Below are 20091 nucleotides of genomic sequence, written 5' to 3' on the forward strand. Positions count from 1 at the left end.
CATTCATTGAGTGTCTACAGAATATATTAAGTTTATTTCAAAATCAAGATGCCTCATGGTTTAGAAAGGGACAATCTAGTTTCTATTTCATTTCAAATATGCTGATAGTTTTTATTACATCAGAACACATGGGACATAGACGACCCCATACAGTTCTTCTAAGGGCAGTTTTTTGACTGATGTGCAAGTGTCATGTTCTAACTTTTCACACTCTTTTACTGGTCACTGTAAATAGGCATTACATGAACATCCAAGAATAACACAAGATCCCCACCCCCTATATTCATGGAATTATAGTAAAGAAGGGGCACAGGCATTGCTCCATTCATCCCATCAGCTTCACTTTGGTGGAAAATAAGGTATAAATATTGTTCTCATTAACCTGGTACAGAGCTAGCTTCATGGGCATACAAGGTATGTAGTAGCAAGGGGTGCTGTGCTTTGTTTAATGCTCTGCTATCACCATTTTTTTAATGTTTATTTTTTTAATGTTTATTTATTTTTTTAATTTTATTTTGAGAGAGAGAGACAGAGAGGGAATGGGGCGGGGGTCGGGGGGGTGGTGCAGAGAGAAAGAGAATACCAAGCAGTCTTGGGACTGACAGTGGGGCTCGAACTCAGGAACCATGAGATTGTGACCTGAGCTGAAATTAAGAGTCAGACTCCTAACCAACTGAGCTAGCCAGGTGCATCACCATTTTGAAACTTAATAATTTATGAACAAGAGGGCCTGTATTTTCATTTTGCACTGAGTCATGCAAATTATTTTGCTGATCTGGCCTATGGAGGACTTGTTCTTCTCGGCAATGTTGATCTGCCCCTCAGCCTCCAATGCTGCTCTGTCCACATGTCCACTCTCTTGTCAAATCAAAGAGGCAAATAAGAAACTTCTCTCGTTGTTGTTAACTAAATGCTTTTTAAATTAACTTCAAAAGGACTGTTTCCCATGGCAGGCTTATGACATCGATTTTTAATAAAGTTAAGCAAAGTATCCAAGCAGATTTCCTTTCATGGAATTCTTTGGGTTTGTTCTTGTTTGTATTTTCGGCTAATTAATTTAAAGTTAGTAGTGCTGGTTTTGTACTTTAGATTTTTTTTAAGACAATTGAGTATACTACTTGGTTATGTTTCTTTAAAGTAACATTTAAGAAAGGTTTGCATTGAAATGTGTTTTTCCATTTTTATCTTGGATAGTGAGAGGCTCTTTGTCTAAACCTGAGAATTCCAGCTTTATGATGCATAAAGAAACCTAGGCAGTGGAGGCACACTCTGTTGTTATTAAGTAAAATTTTTCACCTAAACTGATTGGAATTAAAAATGATGGCATTTAAAAGCCCAGCCATCAGCACCCACAGTGCTGTTAATGACTGGGAATAAGGCTTCTGTTTCTTTAGAACCACCCATTATGTTCAGCCTCACCACAGTCCCAGGGGTCTCCTAGGTGCCTCTGAAGTGAATGCATTTTCCCTTTCTCTTAAGTCCTTAGCGAAGTGCTGAGTGTTTGCTCACTGGCTTTTAAAGCTGGTCCCAAAACTTTTCTCTTTACATATATCAAAAAAAAAAAAAAAGAGTTTTCAAAGGGCTATGTTTCTTTGTTCTCATCCAAGCCCACAATTAGCTGAAGTTCCAATTCTGCATAGCTGGAAGGAGGAGGGAAGGGTGGCTCAACAGGCATTTTACTGCCTGTGAGAAAGTGCTCGGCCCAGTTTCTTTGTCCTTTATGTCAGGGCCCGCCGCTTCCCTAATTGTACTGCTGTAGGGAAGCACGTGCCTCTGGGAGCATTATCTGATTCCTCTCGGACGTTCAGGAGGGCTTTGCATGCTGACCCTTAACTTGAACACAAATAATATCTTTTCAATCCCATTCCTCCTCTGCTGCTGCAGGCTTGGATACCTGGGGACTTTGAATTCAGCCTGGGGGTGGGGGGGGTGGACGCTTTGTGGGGCCTCAGGGGTGGGGTTTTATTTTCTTCTCCCCTCCTCATCTCACCTGCAGTCCTGCCTCACCTGTCAAGAGGGGAGAGCTGAAGATGGAAAGAAGGAGGGGGGGATAGGAGCTGCCGAAGTCAGAGGGGAGAGGAGGCAAGACAAACAGCTGCTCTTGTCAGCATGGGGATAAGTGTCAAGAGATTAATAGTTATTTGAAGAGCAAATGGGGACGTGGCATTCGGCAGTGGAATGTGAAAGTATAAATGTAATGGAATGGGCATGCGGCCTTTAACATTTAGACAGATGCTCTCTGGACTGAAGGGAATGGCAGAGCTCTTCGCTTCTCCCCCCCCCCCCCATGTGAAATACCAAAAGTTTGGTTAAATAATTTAGTTTCATTAACATTTTTGTCAAGCGTCTATTGCTTTTGTAAGTTTGTTCTTCTCCATCGTTTTACTGGGGCTAGGACTCTCAGAGTTCTTTTTCCAGGGAGAAGCCAGTCTCCTCGGTGCCCACAAGACTGTTTTTTCTCTTCTTGCTTTTGCTTGGTTTCCCCTTCACTCCCTTGAGGAAACAATGAGATTAACCTGTACAAGCAAACCTGTCCCATACAGTGGTTGCCCCTTCTGGAAATGTGTCCAGTTTGACTCAAGTTTAGGAATGACTTGAATTATCTCCTCAGGCTGACAGGTGTGATGGTGCTGGGCAGGGCCCTAGACTCAGAGTCAGAAGATTTGGTTTCATAATTCCCACTCTTTGCTTATTAGCTGATGCTTGAGCAAATCACTCCCCCTCTCCGATAGTAATACTTTTTTTTTTTTTTTTTTGCGGATTAAATGAAAAGTTAATCCATTCTTTCCGTACATGCCGATTTAATGAAAAGTTAATTCATTCTTTCCATATACCATGCACAGAATGCCTACTGTAACCATTTGCACAGAAGGCATAAAACATCAGGCAGCGGAGTTACCCGAACTAATGTGCACCTCAGTTACATCAAATATAGAATGTTTATTATAACTAAGTGATATTTCTCTTACACATGTTCTACTCTGGCAAAGAACAAACTGCTGCAAAGAAAATGAAAGAACAGAGGAAAAATTAGGCTGTGTTTGGATGATATACTAGCATGTTACTTTTAAAAGCATATAGGTGACTCACCCTTACCTTGCTACCGATGCTTCGCCAGTCTTGACGAACGGAGACTTTGGTCGGTGGTTGGGGGGCACTCTTGGTACCCTGGGACAGAATTTAGATAATAAGACTACAAGGAAATTTGGAGAACATCTGCTTTTGTTCCATCTGCAGCAATTTGATGCTCACATCCCTTTTATAACATATCTATCCAGTGATCATTCTCATTCTGAATAACATGGCGGGGGGGGGGGGGTAAGTAGCACATGGTATTCATTTATTTTAAAGATATTCTATACACCTACTAAACACTGGACATTTCTGCCCAGTTTGTTAATGAGCACGTATTCCATATTTTCTTTAATTCAAATATAGTTGCCATACAATGTTACATTCGTTCCTGGGGTACAATATGGTAATGTCAAGTCTATACCCTATGCTATGCCTACCACACATGCAGCCACCGTCTGTCACCATACAATGCTACCTCAGTATCGTTGTATATATTCTACTTTTAGTTGCTCTTCAGGAGACCACAGTCTCCCAAGGCTGCACCCTTACAAGGCACGCACAGGCCTCAGACTTCCCTTGCTGTTTCCGTGTATCGCAAATTGGTCCCTTTACTTGAAATATGAAGTTTCATAGACCCACGGTGGATTTCTGGACAACGCATGCACCAAATGACGCCTTTTCGGAGCAATGATGGGCAGCTGAAATGGCTAACTCTGGGGTTTCTGGGTGTCCTGCAGCCACAGTACACGAACCTGGGGCTCCTGAACAGCATGGACCAGCAGATTCAGAACGGCTCCTCGTCCACCAGCCCCTACAACACAGACCATGCGCAGAACAGCGTCACGGCACCGTCGCCCTACGCGCAGCCCAGCTCCACCTTCGATGCCCTGTCGCCTTCCCCCGCCATCCCTTCCAACACCGACTACCCGGGCCCGCACAGCTTCGACGTGTCTTTCCAGCAGTCTAGCACCGCCAAGTCGGCCACCTGGACGGTAAGAGCCCCGGGCACCTGTGTGCCCTTAAACCTGACCCCTGCCTCCAAGGGTGGTCTTCATTGCTCCCCCCTCCCCCCCAGGGACTTCTCAACTCTGTCAAGGCTTAGAGATTCATTTCACAGTTTCTCCCTGTCCTCCAAGGACATTTTGGTTTTGACTATTTAACACTGAACCAGAGAAAGAAAAAGTGCCATTGAGTGGGCAAAGCCCTGATCTGGGAACCAAAGTCCTGTGTTCTGGCTGGCACGTAGTATTTTCAGCGAATCTGTTCTCCCCCCTCCCGGCTGTCAGGGGTCCTTGGTGTAAAAGTTTTTGGAAAGCTATAAAGCAGTATGCCAACAAGAAATATCATAGTCGTAGGATGCGTATTTGCATTTACCAGAATGTAGGATAGTTACCAGTCTCCTTATTTTAAAGAAGTAAATGCCATATTAATATGTGGTTAAAAAAAATCACAGGCATGGGGTAATAAGAAATATAAATTTCATTTATTAAGGAAGGGCTAAATTTGTTTATACGTGTAGGTTCTATAACACGAATCATAACTTATTGATACAAATAGATTTATCACCTTTATAATTTTTCCCCCAAAGACGCTTCTAAAACTGTACATCAGAGTCCTGAATTAGTCCAAAGACATTATGATTAAAAATGTTGAAAAAAAGAACTTTACATATGTAACTTTTCCAAGAAAATATGGAAATATTTTCAAAAATTAAAAAGGTACAAGAATGTTTATTCTATTTCAAAGTTCATATTGTAATGTATTATAAATAAGGTTTGTATATAAGGGAGGAGATGGACAGGCTGGTTTTAATTGCTTGATCAAAGAATGGCCAATGCCAAAGTGGCATGCATGTTTTTCAAACAACTTAATATTTGCATGGATTCTAAAAGCACTTCCAAATATCATCCTCTTATTGAAAAGTAGCTTTAGAATTGTTTTAACAGGTTTTTTTTTCCTCTTTGGCAAATAGCTTTCTTTGGAAAGTGTTTTACTTCTATATTATAGCATCTAGTTCACTGTTGCTTTAATCCAGCTGTATATGGTTCATAAAACAATCTACATTTATAAGACTACATCCCAATGTAATTTCACATGTGTTCCCTCATTTTGTCTTCACTTCTTTGTGAGCTAAGTAGGATGAGCTGTATACGTCCCATTTCACTAGTAAGGAAAGCTAAGAATGTGGAGGTTAAATGACATCCCTAAACGGACAGAGGCTTTTGTGTAACAGGACCTATTTCTGATTCTGACCTGCCCCACCGGATTGTGTTCTTTCTTTCTTTTTCGTTTTTTCTAATTAAAATTTTTTTCAATGTTTATTCATTTTTTGAGAGAGAGAAAGAGAGAGAGAGAGAGAGAGAGAGAGAGACCGAGTGTGAGTCAGGGAGGGGCAGAGAGACAGGGAGACACAGAATCTGAAGCAGGCTCCAGGCTCTGAGCTGTCAGCACAGAGCCTGACTCGGGGCTTAAACTCAGGAACCCTGAGATTGTGACTTGAGCTGAAGTTGGACACTTAACTGACTGAGCCACCCAGGCACCCCTCTTTCTTTCTTTTTCTACCGTTCCACATAAGGATGTTCAACACTTGCCTAAAATTTTATTTTAGTGCTTTTCTTTCATGATTGGAGAAGCGGTTCTGTCATGGTTCATATTTCAAACATAAAGTCTAACTATGAGCCTACAATTTGATCTTTTTTCCATGTGTTACTCACCAACTGTGTTATAATCATGAGTGTCTTTTATATTAATAATCCTGGAGGTGGACACTAAAGGTGAGTAAACTTAGAGTTCATAGGCCTTAATAAATATTGGTTGATCAATCTAAGTAATACTTTGCTGAAGATCTGCCCGACTAACCATTTTATAAGTGGAGCATAATGTGCTTTAGAATAGGGGTTGCCGATTGGGTGTTCATAATCCCTGATCTCCAAGGCTAACAGTTTTTTGTTTGCATACCCAGGCCAAGCTCTGCTGTGTTAGGAATAAGCACATCTGAAGGGCTGATGGGCATATGGAGACCACTTAATGATTGCTCACTTCCCTTCTAAAATGGTTTAAGAACCATGGTGATAGATCTTGTTGCAAGTGGAACATTAAATCAGCCACCCTTCGCCTCCTGTATCACCTCCCATACAGAAGTCTTAAGGTTTATTTTTTTTAGATTCAACACAATTCTGAAACATCAAAGCCCCTCTCTAGGACAAGTAAATTGTCACACACACACACACACACACACACACACACACACACACACACACAAGGTTGGGGATGTATGCCTAAGTGGCAGGTTAAAAAGAAAATAAAATGTCTTGTGGAGTATACTGGTAAAATTTCCTTAGGTGGGACAACAGTGAGGTCTGTACCCTGAATAAAGGGGTAGGCATTGCTGTTAGGGGGAAGGTCACTCTTTGGGGGGCAGAAAACCTGGATTCTAGACGTGATCATCTTTGTGACTTTAGCCAAGTCACTTGGTCTTTCTTGCGTTCGATCTGTGTCTCTGATGAGGAAAAAGAGGAGTCTGGTAAAATTTGTTTTCTTTTCTTCTGGTGTGCTAGTGTTAATAATCAACATAGGACACTTCTAGAAGGACTTAGGTTCTTATTAGGTGTTTTGCCTGCCATTTAATGAGTGGCCTGGGTTAAGCTGTTTTGCCTTTCTTGGATCTTGGTTCATTTGTCTACAGTCTGCCCTATAGATTTTACAGAACCATATAGAATTTTACAGGTTGTATAGAATAGGTTGAATTAGATGTCCCCTACTGGTGTAGCATGTGGTGTCTAGAGTTTTCCTAAGTAGTACTTTCTTGTTCAGCATCAGTTTTATTTTAGGCCCAGTTGCATTTCTTCTAAATTTAGGACACTTGAACCCTTAACTGAGTAGCAGTTGAAATCACTTGAAAAGACCTCAGATCTATCCACAGACACCACCAGTATCTTGTACATAGAAGCATCTGAGTCTCTAAGCCAAATTATATATCCTCGCACTTATACATTGACCTCACTTTTGTTTGTTTGTTTGTTTTTCAAACATCATTTATTTATTTTGAGGGCGGGGGAGAGAGAGAGAGCGAGAGAGAGCATGAGTGTGCAGGGGAGGGACAGAGAATGAGCGAGAGAGAGAGAGAGAGAGAGAGAGAATCCCAAACAGACCGAGCACTGTCAGCATGACGGCAGAGCTATCATGAGCCGTGAGATCCTGATCTGAGCCAAAACCAAGAGTTGGACGCTTAAAGGTCTGAGCCACCCAGGTGCCCCCATAGACCTCCCATTTTAAAAAGTATTGTCCCATACATTTATTTTGGTTGAGCCTCACAACTGAGGCTGTTAGCTCCACTTTTATAAATGAGGAAACTTAGAGAAGTCAAGGTTCCAAGGCTTATCACCTGTCGAGGAGGGAAAGGAACCCAGGACCCCTCACTCCCAGTTCAAGTCTGTCTGCCATCCTGTCTAGACTGTCTTTCCCCCTGATTGATAGAAGGAGACATACAGGGACACACAGGCCCTGTGTAGTATGGTGCTAAAGACCAAGTGATGGAGAGTTTTTTTATTTTATTTTATTTTATTTTATTTTATTTTATTTTATTTTATTTTAATTTTTTTAATATGAAATTTATTGTCAAATTGGTTTCCATACAACATCCATTGTTCATCCCAAAAGGTGGATGGAGGGTTTTTTAAATGTCCTATTACACAACACCTATTTCTTAGGCATATGTGCATTTTAAAGCAACTTTTCAAAATAAAACACTATAATTTAAAACCGTGCACAAACGGGAAGCAGCAGAAGCAGCTGTCATTAGGAAGAGCCACACTTACTACATGGTATTCTGGTAATTCTGTAATAAAAACTGTTTAGTACCATTTTATCACTTGTCATTGTCCTTTTGTGTTTTCTCTTTTCATTCTGATTTTACGCATAATTACTGCCAAAACACAATTAATACATTTAAAGTGTATATGCATATTTCCTTTGCTTTCTCTATTTTTTATTTTTTTAATGTTTATTTATTTTTGAGAGAGAAACAGAGACAGAATGTGAATGGGGAAGGAGCCGAGAGAGAGGGAGACACAGAATCCGAAGCAGGCTCCAGGCTCTGAACTGTCAGCACAGAGCCCAATCCAGGGCTCAAACTCACGAACTGGGAGATCATGACCTGAGCCAAAACCGGACACTTAACCAACTGAGCCACCAAAGCACCCCTCTATTTTTTACATAAGAAATACAGTTGTGTGTCCAGTTCCATAAAAATATGGTATTTATTTTAAACTTCTTCCGGGGCGCCTGGGTGGCTCAGTCGGTTAAGCGTCCGACTTCAGCTCAGGTCATGATCTCGCGGTCCGTGAGTTCGAGCCCTGCGTTGGGCTCTGTGCTGACAGCTCAGAGCCTGGAGCCTGTTTCAGATTCTGTGTCTCCCTCTCTCTGACCCTCCCCCGTTCATGCTCTGTCTCTCTCTGTCTCAAAAATAAATAAACGTTAAAAAAAAAATTTTAAATAAACTTCTTCCAATGAAATAAAATGAAGTGTGATAACATTTTCCATATTCTCTGTTTCATGGACATACACACACACACACACACACACACACACACACACACACTCAAACCCAAGCAGTACTGAATTCAGGATTTACTTTCAGACTCTTTGCTTATTTCTACAATATAATTGCTACTGCTAAGAGAGGCCTACCACTTATTATATTAAGGTGCTACTCCAGTATTATAGCTAGGAATCATTAGCTATAAGACAGTTGACAGAATGGTGTTTTAGAAATGGCAGGAAACTTAGGTACAGATTTCAATTCTGAAATTTCCTAGCAGCATAAGCGACCTGCCCAAAGAATCCAATCTCTTTAAAACTCGCTTTTTCATGTCTGCAAGTGGCCATGTTAATACATCCCTTGTTATGAGAATTGCATGATCTGTCTAGAGCACTGATCAGCGCCTGACTGGCCATAGGCATATAAATGTTTATGAATCTGAATTTTGATCCCTTTGTTTCATGAGCTTATTACAGTTTTGTGAAGGTTCACTCATACAACAAGTAATAATTTGAAAGGACGCAGAGCAGAATGTTTCTACTTTTCTTGCTTTCCTTAGTGCTTTCAGGCATGCATACATACTCTAGCCCCAAGGGACTGTGATACTATCCACTATCCAAATATATGAATAGATGCTAGAGAATGATTACAGGCTACCCCATGTGCAGACTCCTGCAGGGTGGCTGTGCTATTTTCCTATGCCTGCCCAAGCCAATGCAGCCTCCTTGCCTGCACAAGGCAGGACCCTCTCCATATTTTAAGAACCTGTTGACTTCAGCATTTATTTTTCATTGTTAATCTGCCACTTCATTTATGGGGATGCCTTTTGTAGTCACCATGGTAAATAAAACACAACAGTGGATTTCACTTATCAAAGAGTCAACATATTGATTTGCGATGGCAGAGTACTGGGAGCCTACACGCCCGCCAGTGGGGGACTTTCAACAAATTGGGGCAAATCCATATAACGAATTACTCTGGGGCCATTAGAAAGAATCATATGTACTGACCTGGAATGCTTTTGGAGTTGGTGGGGAGGCAGAGATCAGCTTTCTGTGGCACCTACCTGAGAACCGAGAGGTCTGATCAGAACACCACTTCTGGGGGCAGAGTGTTTTCTTTCCCTGGACTCCAGTGACCAGGCCTCTTTGTGAATATAGGTCAGTCTGTCTCGATTATAAGCCTCGCACACCTTCCTCAGTTTGAGAGCTGTTTTCTCATAACCCATGGCACACAGTATTATCTGTGTGCAAACACTGTGAAAACCTCAGGTTAGTGTTTTCTGTTGTGCTTAGTCTGAGGTAATGACCTGGCCTTTGGACATACAGTCATTTTTGCTCTTGTGACTTTCTCCCTTCATAGATTTCAAGGTCTTAGAGGTCAGGCATCCTGACCTGGTGCCCAGCACACTGTCCAGCATACAGTAGGCCCTTAATAAATATTACGAGACTCTGTTTTCTCTTCATGTTTAAAGGAAGCAATTATACTTCCAAGCAGTATCCCTCAGTTCTGACCTTGATTGTTAACTGTCTGTAAATTTGATGCTTTCTCCCTCCACCCATGATTTATAGAGAGCATTCTTCCTTTGCCTCTCCTAATCATGCCAGCCTCATGTCCTGTTCAGAGCTTTGAAGAATCTGACTTGAGCAAGTGGAGAGATTAGGGAGGTGGCATTTGAAAGGGGAACAGCCAGTTCCCCGGAGAGTTTCATTGATCCCAGCATATCAGTCTTGCAAAGCTCTCTCCCCTTGGCTTCACAGGCGAGCTGAGATGCATGCCTGTGGCCCACCCTCCCTGTCATCAGGTTACCTGTAATGTAAGACTTCCAGAATAAGGCTGCCAGCTCTGCAGAAATCTAATGCAAGCCAGCCCATTGCGTGGCCCTCTGGAATCTTGGGACTCTTAAGAATAGCCCATCAAAGGACATGATGTACAGACACACTTTTTCATGGTGAATATGATTTATCAACTTCTTTTCACAAAGGAAACACTTTGGTCTTCAAAGTTTGAGCTTTAATTGGGACTTGAGCTGATCTCATAATTGAGTGGGTGTTAGACTTTATTGCTGAGGGATCGAAGTCAGTAGACTGGCTCCCGCCAGTGTTACATTTGTTACCCATAACAAGGTTATTTTCACTTCTTGACATAGCTGTCCTGCAAATCTCCTTTTTGTGCCTCTCTCTCATGATGAGGAAAATAATAACATTGATCATATTCACCTGCTCTCCAGCTCTTCCTTAGTTTACCAAGTATTGAGGAAGACTCTCCTAAATAAAGAACTTGAAGATTCTTGGTGATGGTTTGTGTGTCATACTCAACCCTAGATTGGATTTAAAAATGAGTTTCCATTACAAGACATGCTGCAGGGGTATTGTCCCGAGTGCAGAGCAGAGTCACTTAATCAGCATGCTTGCCCTAATTTGTTTAGACTGACTCTAGATCAATGTATTTGTGATAAGCCAGTTTCACCTAATCTAATGTTTATGCCCCTCCCACACTATTCTGAGAGATTTGTTGAACACACTATAGTTTTTATTTAAAAATGAAAATTTTGGCATTGACTTATTATATCTAATATGAGAACTAGCCACTAATTAGAAAGAAATAACTAGCAAATTTAAATAAAGCTGGCATTTCTTTTTCTATGACAGTTTCCTTTTTTTTTCTTTTTGTCCTTCCCTTCTTCCTCTTTCTCCTCCTTCTTTTCCTCCTTTACTATGTTACCGTTAGTCGTGGTCAGTTTCTCTTTTGGTTTTTGGGACTCGAGGGGCGCCTGGGTGACTCAGTCGGTTGAGCGTCTGATTCTTGATTTCTGCTCAGGTCACGATCTCACAATTTGTGGGTTTCAGCCCCAGGGCCTGCTCTGTGCTGACAGCGTGGAGCCTGCTTGGGATTCTCTCTCCGTCCCTCTGTCTTCTCTGCCTCTTTCTCTCTCAAAATAAATAAATAAACTTAAAAAAATAAGATAAAATAAAAAAGAATGGGAATCCGATCATCAGGCCCTTTTGTTTAACATATCATTTGGACTAGAAATGGGCTACCTCAGAGATGGTATACCAAAATATTAGCCGGAATCAGATGATGAGAACAGGGATGGCAGCACATACAGTGGGAAGTGCTTTGCAACCCCAGCCTGTTGTCATGCGGGAAAGCCCATCTGGTGTTGAAAGAATAGTTTTTCAAGAACAGCTGGAAACCTGGGTTTGCATGTAATATCTCCAGATCTTTAAATGACAGTAATGATTTTATTTTTTTAAAAATTTATAAACCACTATAGACCAAAGAAAACAATAGATATGCTGAATGTTATCCTTGCAATATATTAAACAGTGACCAGGGAAGATGATGTGGAGTTTAAATAATATAACTGGAAACTAAAGCAAGCAAGGGAAAGATTACTAGTAAACATGTTTCACTCAGAAGTAAATAATTCTCTATCCCTTTAAAAACCTGTATAGATTAATCCCTTTGTACAATAAACTAAGCCACACGTTGTCATGGCAGAATTTTCTCAGTGTTTTTCATGCAATAAATGACTTTCACCTTCTCATAAAATAAAATTAAAATTTTAGTTTATAAAAAAAAATAATAGTATGTATTTTTGGTTTCTCATCTAAGGAAAAACTTATTGTTTGGCTTTTGTTTTTATCATTAGAGAATTCATGGAACTCTATAACTTAACTCTCCAAAATTGGCCAAAATTGTAATCCTAAAACGGCAGGGAGATTTAAAGAGTTCCACATCAATTTTCTCAACTCACTAACTGATAGCTTATTTTTAACTGGCACATAGAGAGTGTGCCAGAACAAAAAATCATGAGGTATAAACCGGGAATAATGTCATACAAAATATTTAATGACTCAGAAGAAATGCAGTATATCGTTAAACTTGACAAAGATCCCTTAAAATCAGCCAGAATGGTGTGTGCATTTACTGAGGGAATGTTGCACTTGGTGCCTTCTCATATATGAGTTCTGCATCTTCTCCCACTTGTATCCCCAATATCAGCCATTTCCGTAGTATGACCAAGTCATGCAATGGTTCCCGCCCCCTCTAACGGAGAAAGGAACATGTATTTTTCTCAGGAAAAGGGTTTAGCAATCAGCTCTCGTGTCATGAGTAAAAGCAACTGTGTGTAAAATAAATCCTTGTAGTTTTCTATCAACAGCAATTACTACATCTACTCAGGTCACCAGAACTGGAAGGTGACTTGAGATAACATAGCTTTATGCCCATCCGTTTCCAATTTTTTAAGATTAAAGGAGAGTTTATTGTAAGGGAAAAATCTTAGACTCTTTGAAGCCCTGCAGACATTCTGTAGACATGGAATGGCTTTTAAAACAAGGGGTCCTGTAATTAAACACACGGAGGTCTAAAGGTAATGATCTTAGCAGCAGTCTCTTCTGTGGTTTTTAATAATGATCATGGCCCCATCATCAGGCTCCTCTCAGGTGAAATTTAAAAGAAAATCTGATAGTAGCCAGAGATGCTAGATCTCATTTATTGTGAGGTAAATCAGGGAGAGATTCTCACTTTACAAACAGAATGAACATTCTCATTCCACGTTGAATCTATAATGAAAACTCATGATTTCTTAGTGGAAACAAAAAATTAAAAGCCAGTATAATATGCTACCTTGTTAATGTATTACCAAAGTCTGCAGACTTGGAATGTAATTTCTAATTGTGATATGAGGAATAGTGAATTTTGAAGTTCATCAGTCAAACAGTGGTTCCTTCATGGGCTAATCATTCAGTTTTTATTTCTACTTTTTATGCTGTTTAAACAATATCATCTGCTGAGTCTTGGGGAAAAATAGAACGAAGACGAGTACTCCATTTCAAAGTACGTTTCTTTTTATTTGAATGGTTTCCAAGTTATGTTAGATAGGAAGAACAATGATTACTTAGCTTAAGGGTTCTCATTTGAATCTGAGAAGTCATCTGACAGGTGAAGAAGAGTGTGACCCATGAGGTAGAACACAGGACTCAGAGGGAGACTTTTGGGTACTAACAAGCATTGTGATCTGGGGACCTTGTTTTGTCCCTGCCCATCTGTTCAATGGGTCTTATGGTATTTACTTGGCAGTATTGTTGTGAGGTCTCATTAAAGTTCATGAAACTCTTTGGAACCTGAGAGATCAAGTTCTCAAAACATGATATGTTATCTTATCCTGGATTTTTGTTTTTTGATGTACCTGCTTGAATGCTTACAGTTTCATCAGTTTTCCATTTATAAGCAAGGATGGATGAAACAGTATAGATATATCAATCCCTAGAAATAAAAGTGGGATGAAAATATACTCTCTAAATAATATATGCATGTATATATGTAGTTTTTTATAATATAAAATAATTTCTTCTTAAAACATTTAATTTGATCCTGCAACTGTTAATCAGTTACTTTTTTTCTTAGTGTTTGTATTGGTAACATTTCAGCAGAACCAATAAAAAGGTTTTAAATTATGATTTATTTTATGTGGTCAGCAAAAGAAAAAAATACTCTCTTTTTCTTAAAAATACAAAAATAAATATTAATGTTTATATAAATACAAATATGCTACTCTAGTTGAGTAACAAAGGAATTAACTTACAATAATTATAATTTGGACTTGAAAGATATTTCTTCCTTCTCTCTCCCTTGCTTCCTTACTTTTCCTTCTTCCCTGTGTTAAGAGTTTTTTTTTCCTTATTATTTTGTTTTCTTGGGAAAGCAAATCTCATTTCCCCATAAGAACAATATTGTTACTATAGATTGTATCTCTGACCAAGGACTTATAATCAAGTAAGTCATAGATATGATTAACTGTATGTCATAAAAGCAAAATTCTGACTACCACGAGCCACTGTAATAGTTTAAAAGAGCAAAATACTTCTCATAATCCTATAAAATTTGCTTAAATATCTTGAATGACTTGTATATTAAGTTTACTTATAAATTTTTTAAGTTATTTTATGAATTGATTTATCTAAAACTGGTATGCTATTATAATAACCATTTTAACTAACTTTTTGATGCCAGAATTTTATTGGATTTGATGTATAGGAATCTGAGACACCTGTGTTTCTCAAAATTTTCCCTAGGAAAATTAGAACGGATACTTAAAAAACATCTTCCCGTTGCCAAGATTCTATTCAAAAAAGAATTCTGTGGTGTAGACCATTCTTTAGTTTCAGGGTTTGAATGAATTTTTAAAGGTATTGAAGATTTTTCTTGTAAAGAAAAAAAAAAAAGAAAAAACTGGATCTTATTGAATTTGAAAGTCTACTTTGTGTCTGTGTTTACTATCATGACTGTCACCACAGTCTCTAAAGCAGAGCTGTCTTGGGAAGATAAAATGTCCCTGAAAGTAAGTATTTATGAGAAAGGTTCTGAGTGCTAATGGACAGAGTTCTGTTCCTTTGCCTGAATGTTTGATCATGGAGTCTTTGAGGACACAAGTTGCACGTTAGATCCAGGATTTGGTACTTACCTTTAAATACTATCTCTTTGGGGCATCTGGGTGGCTCAGTCAGTTGAGGGTGTGACCCTTGGTTTTGGCTCAGGTCATGATTCCAGGGTCGTGGGATCGAGCCCCATGGTGTGCTCCACGTTGAGCATGGAGCCTGCTTAACATTCTCTCTCTCTCTCTCTCTCTCTCTCTCTCTCTCTCTCTCTCTGTTTCTCTCTCTCCCTTTGCCCCTCTCCCCCTCTCTTAAAAAAAAAAAAAAAATTCCCTCTGTTCCTCTACCCGGGTTGTGATTTCTCTCTCTCTAAAAGTAAAAACAAACAAGCAAACAAACAAACAAATAAATACATAAATAAATGCTGTTGGTTCAAACTTATCACCTACACTCACTCTTTTAACCTTTCCATAATAAACCATATAATTTGTAGATTAGACCTCTGGGAAACGGTGTTTGATAATTAGATAAAACAGATTGATCAACAGGTACCTTAGAAAGTGTTTTCATAATAGAAATTTGGAATAAGCTTTTTTTTAATATTTCCACAGAATAGATGTGTAGAAAATGTATCCTAATATGATAATTAAGAAGTTCTTCTTAATTAAGAGGTTATAGATAAATAACCTCTTTCTCCTTTGCTTATTCTCATGCCTAGAATGTATTGAAATTATACAAGTATAAATCAATGCACACTCTTTTAAAATGATTTAGTTTAACTTTATTCCCTTTGAGTTTAGAAAGGCACTTGACAGGGGTGCCTGGGTGGCTCAGTCGGTTAAGTGTCCCACTTCAGCTCAGGTCATGATCTCATAGTCCGTGAGTTTATTTTGAGAGAGAGAGGGAGAGAGAGGGAGCATGGGGGAGGGGCAGAGAGAGTACAAGAAAGAGAATCCCAAGTAGGCTCCATGCTCAGTGCGGTGTTTGATCTCACAACCGTGAGATCATAACCTGAGCGAAAATCAAGAGTTGGACACATAATTGATTAAGTCACCCAGGCCCCCCCAGAAAGGCATATTTTACAGGTATTTATATTTTACATCTGACAGTCATCACATAATTTAACAAGCAGTAACTCATCTGTGCCCTTTTTTGGTGTAAAAGCTACAATGGCAAGTGATGGGGCACTCGAGGTCTAGGGAAAAGAAGATGTCTCACTTAGCAGAACCAGAAGGAGATGTAGACTTCTTCCAGTCTAGTTTCCTACTCAAGAAGCATTCAATAGGTAGCTATTTGCAGAAGTTTCTGTAATGTATTCATAGTTTTGAATCGATTTCTTGCCTAGTGCCCCATGGTTTTCTGTTATCGTGCTTCTCTTCACAGGGTGGTATAGACATATGTGTAAAAATTATGCTGAGAAACTTTTTGTTACATTTTTATGTTTATTTTATACCACCTCCTTTCAGCCTCTACCCACGTGTACTTAGATACTTTGGGATTAGAAGCAAGGAGGGGAAAGGCTAATCAAAAGGAAGAAGAGGAGAGAGGGGAAGGGAGAATAGTTTGTTAGAAAATGCCAAGTGGGTTCTTCTGTAAAAGTATAATGTGCACACTTAAAGTTTTTTGTTGAATATTTTCTAAGATGCTTTTATGGTATATTTTCATTATACAGATTTCCAAAATGAGGAGAAAGCCAAATCAATTGAAATTGAATGTTGAAATTCAGTCTAAAATCTTGGCTTCCTTGACGAATGCATTCTATGCAATCTCCTGGATGTTGCTTCAAAGTATAGTAACTTACCCCTTATTTCCTTCTGTGTTCTTGTTAGGAAAGTTGAACTCTTTGAGGAAAGGAGAGGAAAGGGGACTTCTTATTTTCTTTTACCTAGCAACTCTTGTTCCTCTTTGAGAAATATGCATTTTATATCAAATGGTAGCTGGTCTTCATCAATGAACATGGTAAATATGTCATTCCACATACTTCCCTAAATGCTTTGAAATTTCCGGGAAGGAAGGTATCCATAATAACCTGCTGGTATTTTAGTGAAGTAAAGACAAGCAATACGATTTTAATTTTTTTTTTATGTTTTATTTATTTTTGAGACAGAGAGAGACAGAGTATGAGAAGGGGAGGGGCAGAGAGAGGGAGACACAGAATCCAAAGCAGGCTCCAGGCTCCGAGCTGTCCGCACAGAGTCCGACGCGGGTCTGGAACTCACCAGCCGCGAGATCATGACCTGAGCCAAGGTCATGACCTGAGCCGAGGGCGGACGCTTAACCTACTGAGCCACCCAGGCGCCGTCGAGCAATACGATTTTAAATCCCCTTTTCTGTGTGTAGTAGTGATTGTTTGACTTCGGTAACTGTGAGGCTTAACTTTTTAGTTACTGCCACAATGTAACCGAAGCAATATCTTAATGTAGATGCATTTTTTAAAATTTTATATGTTCTTTCTACATGTTAGAAATATTCTTTTATTATAATTACTTTTGAATTATATTATAATTATAAATTATAATTACTTTATTATAATTACTTTTGAATATATAAGCTTTCCTTCCCACTGTCTCAGAATACAACTTAACTTCACAAAGCTTAGATTTGAACTTGACTTTCATAGTGTCTGCTTTTAAGGGTCCTAGTGTGTATCCACATACACAAAGACAGGGTCAGAGCTGCTTAGGTATCTTTTGTCACCCATCTCAGTAGTGGGTCAGTTGTGCTCACCACATGGATAAAGCTTCAAGACAAAATAAATTAGAAGTGGAATGGATTGGAATGGATATATTTTGACTGGGTACTGCCCATGCTGTTATGTGAGCAGTGTGAGAGGTTACATCCTTCTAAAACTTGCTTACCAACATTCCCAAATTAACAGGTTTTCTTTATTAAAATGGTTTGAAAATTTGTTTTGAAGTTGTCACTTGGACATATGGTTGTGGGGCATAGATTAGCTCCTAATTTATTATCTTCTGAATTTGGTTGACATCAGAATTTTAGACTTCAGAAACAGAAACTGTAATACTTCTAAACATTTAAACAGAATAGGGGGATTATCTCTTTTCTGTAAATTCCCAATTTAAGATGAAAATGTGCTACCAACTGCTACCTTACAATGAGATATGATATGGCACATATAATCCTATAATATACGGAAGATGCTTACAGAGTATCATTTTCAGTTATCGGACGGTGACAAGTACTATGACCATCCTGGTAGATATCCAGCACATCTTTGCCTCTTCCTGAAAACAAGGACTGTGGCTCCTTTGCTAAAGTGAGGACAAACTGGTACCGAAGGAGGCAGGGTGCTTGCTTGAGTGGAAAGTATTCAGTCTCTCTAAGTAGATAGACCTGGAGTTGAATTCTGCCTCCCTCCATCTGTATGGCCTTGGGCAAGACACTATGCCTAAGGCGGTTTCTTCATCCTTATAATGGGGATAATAGATCTTTTAGGTAGCATTTTATTAATAGGATTAAATATACTGAATGCAAAGTACCTAACACTGTGACTAGTCACTGGTGATTTTTAATTGCATAGGTCGTAATTGGATAATTAGGATTAGAATATAGACTAAGCTGCTCGCCACACTCATGGATTCCTTGGGAACTGTAATAGGGAATCCTCTCTAGGGGTACCTCTATCTCCTGGTGCGTAGCTTTATACCTTGTGGTGGAAGTGATATTGAAACAGTACTTTAAAACTTTTATCACAGTTAGGAGCAGAGAAAAATGAATCTCTACCTTGGGCATCCTGAGGGTATAATCTAAGTTGGTCCTGATTCTTAGAAGACATATACTTTCTGGGTTTTTGTTTTGTTTTGTTTCTGTGAAATATTTCATTATTAAAGTTTTAATATAAACATACCTTTAAATATACATATTCCTTCTCCTTATCTTAAAAAAAAAAAAGTCTTTAAAATTGAAGCTCCCGGAAGATGAATAACATTTATCTTATGGTTTTGAATTACACCCAGACACACTGACATGTCTATTTCTGATGTGCGAGTCCCTTGAACAATTATTCAGTGAGAACTATTTTGAGATAAATTAATGTCCTCTGGAAGATAGCACTGAGGAGTAATTATTTGTACAGCCTCAACCCAAAAAGAACTGAGACCCATGCAATGAAAGGGGGATATTGTCAATCAGTTGCACAGAGGTCCTTTTTATTGCCAGCTTTCCTGGAACTAGCCACATTCTATGCTTGTTTAGATGGCCACAGAGGGCCCAAGTTCCACAAAAGAGAGGAAGTCACAGGGCAACAGATTCCAGCTCAAAGTGAAGAATGGTCTCGGTTCCATAGGGTTGGAATGCACTGCCTCCAGTGGTGGTGAGCTCAGCTACCACAGTGTGTGAAAACAGAGGAGACCCTTGACTCAAGTTTCAGATGAGAGAACCAATCAAGTAGCCTCTGAAGTTCCTTTGAATTAAAAATTCTATGCATCCAGAGAAGTGTTTTGTGGCTGGAAAGAAAGAGAAAGACAGCAATGGATGCCCTCTTCTGTGCCAGCCTCTTGGTTAGGTGGGGGAAGAGAGTGGACTTTACAGACAGGCAGTAGAATAGAAACACAGGGGCAAGACTACTGTGCCCTTTCCAGGACATCGATTCTACTCTTCTGCCTGTGGTCGTGTATGGGAAACTGCAAAAGTTAAGCCTCGAAAGGTAGAATGAGGCCAGCCTATGAAGATCAAGGCTTTTGGACTCCATACCGTGGGCAGTGTGCTGACACTGAATACTTTTTTGAGCATAGGAATTATCATGCTCTGATCTACATATAAAGCCCGTTAACGCAGCAGTGTATGGAGGCAGATTGAAGAGAGACTGGAATGAGAGAAGCAGAAGTCGTGCAGACACTTGATGGTGGGGCCTACCTTTCACTCACTGATACGGTGCACTTGAGATGGGAAGGACAGATGTTGAGAGAGCACAAGAAGCAGATGTGGACGTCACTGCCTCCAGGGACTACATAGGAAGGGAGGGAGGAGGAATGGAGAGCCAAAGCAGAAGCTGAAATGATCAGCTATCTTACCAAGGGAAATATGTTGGTAAAGGGCTGGCAGCCATTTTCTAGCTGGGGCCTTTGGAAATCA

At 39.6% G+C, this 20091-nt stretch overlaps 1 protein-coding gene across 10 annotated transcripts in view; it reads left to right on the forward strand.

Moving 5' to 3' along the window:
- TP63 (tumor protein p63) overlaps positions 1-20091 on the forward strand; it is a 230286-nt gene that overhangs the window by 143425 nt on the left and 66770 nt on the right. For all 10 annotated transcript variants that reach the window (XM_058730825.1, XM_058730833.1, XM_058730824.1 and 7 more), the window contains one exon: positions 3813-4067. In XM_058730825.1, the coding sequence (XP_058586808.1) occupies positions 3813-4067 (255 nt within the window). The remainder of the gene's footprint in view (positions 1-3812; positions 4068-20091) is intronic.

This window comes from Neofelis nebulosa, chromosome 5 (genome assembly GCF_028018385.1).
Source record: "Neofelis nebulosa isolate mNeoNeb1 chromosome 5, mNeoNeb1.pri, whole genome shotgun sequence".
Taxonomy (NCBI): domain Eukaryota; kingdom Metazoa; phylum Chordata; class Mammalia; order Carnivora; family Felidae; genus Neofelis; species Neofelis nebulosa.